The sequence below is a fragment of the Alligator sinensis genome, unplaced genomic scaffold (genome assembly GCF_000455745.1).
Source record: "Alligator sinensis unplaced genomic scaffold, ASM45574v1 scaffold391_1, whole genome shotgun sequence".
Taxonomy (NCBI): Eukaryota; Metazoa; Chordata; order Crocodylia; family Alligatoridae; genus Alligator; species Alligator sinensis.
The window spans coordinates 2,053,508-2,060,227 of NW_005841889.1; the positions used below are offsets into that span (position 1 = coordinate 2,053,508).

The window sequence follows — 6,720 nt, forward strand, 5'->3', positions numbered from 1 at the left end:
GGGGGTCAGGGGAGAATCACAGAAACTGTGGATCCTGCTAAGGTTATGGATCAAACTGGAAATGTTTTCAAAAGTTCTCCCTGTGAATTTGATCCTAGTGATATTGAAGCCAAAATTTTGTCTTGGACATGTAACAGCTTTTTGTGATTTGGGACCATACAGCTTCTCTACAGTTCAAAACAGCTAAAATTCCTTTGTCCCTCCTGTTGAATTCTGTTAGACAGACTTGTGGGGGTCTCCATTTCACACCCAAACATGTTCTGGCCCACATTTTCTGCGATTATTCACTGCTGTTTTCTAGGAATCGTGTACTACTTACTTGGATGGATTTTTTGATATGTGCATAATATATTAACAATTTTTCCAGAGAGGACTAGTGAGCTCACCTGTTTCCTGACAACATGCTGTCTTCTTCATAATATTCTTCTCCACTAAAATATTCGGGCTCTCCAAAATAATGATCATCATTGCAATAATCTCGAACATCATGATCTTCACGGCAAATAGTGGGTAGATGCCCATCACCAGATTCTGACCTGCAATTGGAACACAGATTTGGGATTTCATTAGACTTTATCCCCTGAATCTGTGCTTTTGGAGTGCCTTATTTTGAGCCATATGCATTCTCTCACCATGGGTCTGATATTTTATAGTAACTCCCCTGAGCCTATGCCAAGGTACATGGGTATTTCTTCCTGACTTCTTTTTTTTTTTTTTTTTTTTTACTTGAAAGGGTTACTTTTCTGCTTTTTGAAAGTGAAGGTTACCAGTATGGTAGGCTGCCAAGCTTTTTAGTTCATTAATTACCAAAGCCAAGCTAAGCACATTTAAAATAACATTTTCAAGATGGAATTCTACAGTATGTGAGAAACAAATTTCTCAAATACTAACAACTTGCCAATGGACCAAAACACAAAGGAGCAGTCAGTGAATTTTTCCAAGCAAAATCTGAAAACAGCTTTGCAAATCCAGTTATTAAAATCCTGTCAGTGGTAGATCAAGTAATACTCTTCAAAGAGCGACAATGATTACTACTTCTTATACTGCTTATACCAAGAAACTTATGCAGAGACATACATGGTTTCTTTTTCCCTTTCCCAGAAATATGATTGGCTGCCATATAGTAACTTTTCAAATACTTGCAGCAATCCACACTATTTCCTTCAGTCTAAGCAAAAAAGGATGAAACCACCTATTATTTAAATAGATCCTGAAATAAGCATCAACCCACTTGGCTTTTAACAGCAGTTCTCTTTGCATTTTGAACCCTGCCTACAGAACTGAAGTCAATTTACAGTATAGACATGGTGCAAAATTTGTCTCAGTCACTGTAGTTTTGTAGCAATGTTATATTGTTTTTATTCAATATCTGCATTGTTGTGAACCTAGGCCCAGTTAACTTGGGGTACTTTATTGCAGTTTTTTTCATTGTAAGAATAATTGAACCTTGGGACCCTCTGTGTTGTCTCAATATTTAAATATATGTCTTAAAACAAATAACTTACCTAATGTAAGTTTCATAATATCGTGTTCTATCCAGGAAAGCCATAAAATGTGGAGAGAAACATTTTAAATCAGATAGATAAAATAATTTTAATAAATTCATTATCAATAGTGACCACAATCGCTCTGTATTTTGACTGCCCAATTAAACTGTTTTAAAGGAATACCTTTTATTTTCACAGTTCATTAAGAAAATGCAAAGGCAGATTACATAGTCTGTTTAGGTAAGCAGAGTTATCCTTGTGGACATGAAATCAGTTGTGTTAGTCATAGTTATCTGTGTCAATATATAACAGAAAATAAAAAGGAAAAAATCACCACCACTACTCTCATAACCTACTATATTAATAAATATTAATTTCATATAGCAAAATACCATTTTTTGAGCTTGCTATCCAATTTATTCTTTTAAATTATGATATCTGCTTCAGTATGCTTGTTTATTGTTCACATGCTTGTTTATGTTAAACTCAAATTCAACTTTACCTCTTGCTGCTTGATCTTCTATGTTTATCATGATCAACTCTGGAGTATGAGTGATACCCGTTTTCAGATCTGTGCTCATGATTTCCAACGTTTGGGTGCTTTCCATTAGCAACTTTGGACATGTTGGCATTATTGAGATTGGCATTTGTTGAATTTGGAACTTGCTTTCCTACTGAGTTGTGGTTATGATGATTGTGGAACACGGAATTTCCTGCATGAGCATATATGTTTTTCTCGGCGTCACTTGCAGATGGAATTGAAGGCCGCTGGACATGCAGGGGACGGTGTGTGGTATTGATCTGCTGAAACGAATCTCTTCTATCACTGCTTACATGGTTTATGTGATTTCCAAACAGGGCACCATTCCTCTGTTAAAAAAAGAAGAAAAGAAAAAAAGACAGAGATTTCATGATGCTTTCTGTAGTTGCGTGTGACTGGTGATGATGTTCAGATCAGTCAGACTGATATATCTGTTACTGATAACACGAAGTGATCATTCCATTCCTTTGCCACTACCTAGTGTGGTGCCCAAAGTACCCAATGGTCTAGTAGTTTGTAGGGTACACCAAATTTCTCAAAGTAACTTTACCTACCCTGCATCTATTGTGTGTACACACACACACACACACTTTGATGGACTTTGCTTCAGTTTTTTTCTTGCATCAGCCACTTGCAACATATGCTTATCAGAAACAAGAAGTGCCATGCAACCATCTACAGATTTGAGTGAAGTGGATAGCACTAACTTAAACCTCTGTATGAGGAAAGAATGGAAAATGGATTTATGAGCAATAGCTCATCTGCCCTGGAAATTCTGCAGCATGCAATGGATAGTAGTGAAAATAATCAAGTGATGTCCACTTTATTGCTAAAAATATGAATGACATGCAGCTATCTTTTACATCTGACCCAGATGGCACAGTCTCCCCATCTAGCCAGGTCTGGGTCTTGGATGACAGCAGTTTATCTTGAAGCACAATCTAGAGAAGACAGAGGCAATGCTAGTTGACATCTAATGAGAGAAGTTGTGGTGTTGTCTGACCCCACAGTGCTACACCATTCTTTTATAAAATATGGCAACTGTAGGAATATTTGGCATAGTTAGTAGTTTCTAGTAATATGCTTATGAACAGAGTAGGCATTTTTCACTGACTGATTAATCATATGTACTACCTGTAAGCCAGATAGTTTGCTTATGAATTGCTATACTTTATTCATAATGTGCAACTAATCACCTAAGCTGCATAGCACTGTTCTCTTGCTGGCTATCCACAGTTTATTAAAAAAAGAAGCTCAGTTATACTTAAAACATTAAGAATAGTAATTGTTAAACTATTAATACATTATTAATAATAACCCTGCCCAAGGGATTTTGGATAAAAAAAATCATGTGCTAAAATTTGCAAAAATGTTGAAATTTGCAAATATTTAAACAAATACATAGTAGCTATCCAAAAATGCATGAATATTGAACAACATGAACCCACCAGTAGCAACTGATCTTGGCATTTCTAATTGTGGAATTTTTTACCAGCTTGTTTGTTAAAGTTATCTATACCTGCCTGTGACCTTTTGCTTTAATTTAAGCAAGCATCCCTTTTAGCCCTTCCACATTAGACAGCTGCAGCACTCTCTGCTTGGACACCCTAAAGACTACTCAGAATATGTCACTAATGTGCAATGTAAATTTCTACTTTATTAGTGGCATCAGCACCATCTTACAGCTATCATCCCAAGCCTTTCAGCTGGCTTTTGTGCACTATTCGGTGTGCTCATTTTAAACTTCTGGCCTCTGACTCTGACATTCACCCGCATTGATCTAGCATGACTTCTGAGCAGGTATTTTTGGAATTATTACTTTATAGACATCTTCCTCTTCCTCTTGGTTATTTTCTTCTGGCTCATCATCTTGCAAGTCACAGGATATAGCTCGACGAATTTCAGGACCAATGTCATGAAGTGTCCTTAGTCCCGCCTAAATCAATAAAAATATCATAAAACATTAGGAAAATACCATGGTTTAATTTCCTGAAAGGAATCATAGGCAGATAACTTATACTGAAAGGACAGTCCACGTGTCAAAGTTAAGTCTAGACACCTCGACATAAATACATCCTCATTTTCAAGGTGTCACCTTACAGAACTGAATATCTATAGGTTTATTCTGCTCTCTTGAAGTCATCAAGCTTATATTAGTATGACTCCGCTGAGCACAAAGCCTAACTGAAAGCCCACTGAGGTCAATGGAAAGACTCAATGATTTTAGGTGCCTTTGGATCAACATCTTGGTACAATATATTTATGGGAATAGCATCCTGCCAGAGACCACTGAAACACAAAAATGAATAATCTCCTTAAAATGTATTAGTTCAGTGAGAAGAGTAAAAGATGAAGATGTCTGTCACCTTTCCTTTCATACGGGAAGTAAAGGGAGATCCCCAGTTATGGTAACAGGATTAACAAAGCTCTGAAAGATGCTGAGGAAGAGAGAGAGAAAGGTGGTGAAAAGCCAGTGCTGGTAAAGTAAACCCACAAGCCATGTAGGTCTCCCTCTTTGGGTTAGGGACAGACATTCAAATAGTCTGAGCTTGAATTGATTCAGTATTTGCACGTTAGTCTAACCTGGCTAGGCTAAACTAGTTTGTAATCATGGAGACATCTCCTCTGGACTGAAGAAATGCAGGCACATGCCTGCAGTGGCTCAGACTAGAAGCCAGGGGGTACTAGAGCAGCGCTCCCTTCCTTTCCATAGTGCTGAGCAGAGGGTGGGGCATGGCCAGGCCTGGCCAGATGCTCTGATTAGACATGCTCCCCACCACCACCCTTGCTGTTCCTGACCAGTGAGGGAGCGAGCAGGGAGTTGATAACAACATTTAGTTACACAGCAGGGAGTTACACAGGGAGTTGACAGCATTTAGCACCATTTAGCACCCCAGGGAATTGACAGCATTTAGCACTCAAAACCAAACAAAAGCCCATCTCATTAGTTCAAGCTCTTCTTAAACAGCTTTTTCCAAGGAAGGAATGGGAGGGACATTATCAGCTACCTGTTGATTAGCTCCAAAATGTCCTAAGTGGACACTGTCCTGCCTGCCTTTGTCCTATCTGCCTTACACAGACACCTCTCAGCATTAGCTAGCATACCATATGCTGGCTACAGTCCATTCTGTGGGAGACAGGAGGGGGGAATCCCTGCTTGAGCAGGGAGTGGTGGATGGTAGGGAGCAAAGAGAACCCAGGCAGATACTGCTGTGCCTGCACTTTTGCCGGAGCTCCAGCCAAGGAGTAGAGGGGTGGAGCAAGCTCTGCTTTCTGGACCTTGTTGGTATCAATGCTTACTTTCTTCTGCTATAAACTCTTTCTGTAAAAAGTTAGGTATTAAAAAAATCAATAAGCAAGGATGCCTCCCATGCCAACTGCCAAGAAGATGTCATACCCTATTGTACAGAAGTAGTGCAGTTATATAGATGTTTTTAAGTATTTTAACATTCTTTTTTGTTTAGCAAACATACAGCAATATAGAGCTAATCCAGGGGTGGGCAATTATTTTGGGCGGGAGGCCATTTACAAGTTTTGGCAAGCTGACAAGGGTCACAAGGGTAGCCCTGCCCCTTGACAGGTGCCCCACCACCTGGTCACCATCTTGGGACTGGAAGTCCCACCTCTTAGCCCCTGACCTTTGCCACTGGAAGTCCTTCCCCCTGCCGCCCCCCAAAAGTACTCCTTTCAACAAGGGTTTTCCATCTCAGAACCAGCAAAATATCAAATTATATTCTAAAAATCAAATATTTACTACAACATTCATTTATTTGATTAAAACATTTTTTTGTCCTGATTTACATGTGTTTGTGTAGTGTACATAGTGGTGATTGGACAATAGTTTAAAATGAAGTCTCAGTTTTGTATATTGTAGGGGGTGTAGGTGCATGGTTATGTGGGGAAGGGTGTGTATATGTGGGGTGGGGGAGCATGTGGGTGCATGTGTGGGGGGAGGGTGGCTGGGGAGGTTTGTGGCATGTGTAGAGGGGGAGGATTTGCCCACAGCCCCCACCCTTGCCCCACGGCAGGCAGAGCCCCCCACAGCACGCCTCCAAGCATGTACTCCGCGCTCCTGCTGCTCCTGGCCTCGGGGCACTGGTGCGGCTCCATGCTCCTGCTCACAACCACTTCCCTGCATCTGCCACCATTGCCCTTCTGCTACTTCCCTGTCCATCCCCCTCCCCACAGCTTGCTGTTCTAGCACCATGTCCCAGCTGCATGGAGGAGACCACAGGATGCAGCAGGAGGCAGACTGGCCCAGCTGGCACTGCACAGAGCCAGTCAAGAATTGCAGGGGCTGGGCAGGCTCCTGCTGCATCCTGCAGCCCAGTGCTGCAGCTGGGAACCACGTGGTGCTGAAGCAACTGGTGGGGGGTGAAGGGGAACAGTGGCAGCAGCAGAGATATGGCTACGGTGGGTGGGGGGAAGTGGCAGTGAGTGGGCAGAAGTGCAGGGATAGCCTGACAGGAGTGCGGGGCCCACAGGGGGTGGCAGGAGTGCAGGGTGTGGGCTGGCAGAGCTCTATGGAGCCATGCCAGGCTGTGCCAGCAGGGAGAGGGGGAGCCAGCCCAGCTATAGAGCCCCTGCCAGCCCAGCCCTGTACTCCTGCCACCACACTCTGGGCCCCTGCTGGCCCTGGTGCACCAGCACAGACCCCGTGTTCCTGCCCAGCTGTCGCTGAGCTCCACATTC

The 6,720-nt window shown here is 41.9% G+C and overlaps 1 protein-coding gene across 1 annotated transcript in view; it reads right to left on the reverse strand.

The window, feature by feature from the left end:
- The window catches only part of CACNA1D (calcium voltage-gated channel subunit alpha1 D), a 423,598-nt gene that overhangs the window by 15,205 nt on the left and 401,673 nt on the right, over positions 1-6,720 (reverse strand). Inside the window, exons 41-44 of the mRNA XM_025197108.1 lie at positions 3,848-3,964; positions 1,990-2,357; positions 1,506-1,532; positions 387-536 (exon numbers count right to left, since the gene is read on the reverse strand). Of these exons, the coding sequence (XP_025052893.1) occupies positions 387-536; positions 1,506-1,532; positions 1,990-2,357; positions 3,848-3,964 (662 nt within the window). The remainder of the gene's footprint in view (positions 1-386; positions 537-1,505; positions 1,533-1,989; positions 2,358-3,847; positions 3,965-6,720) is intronic.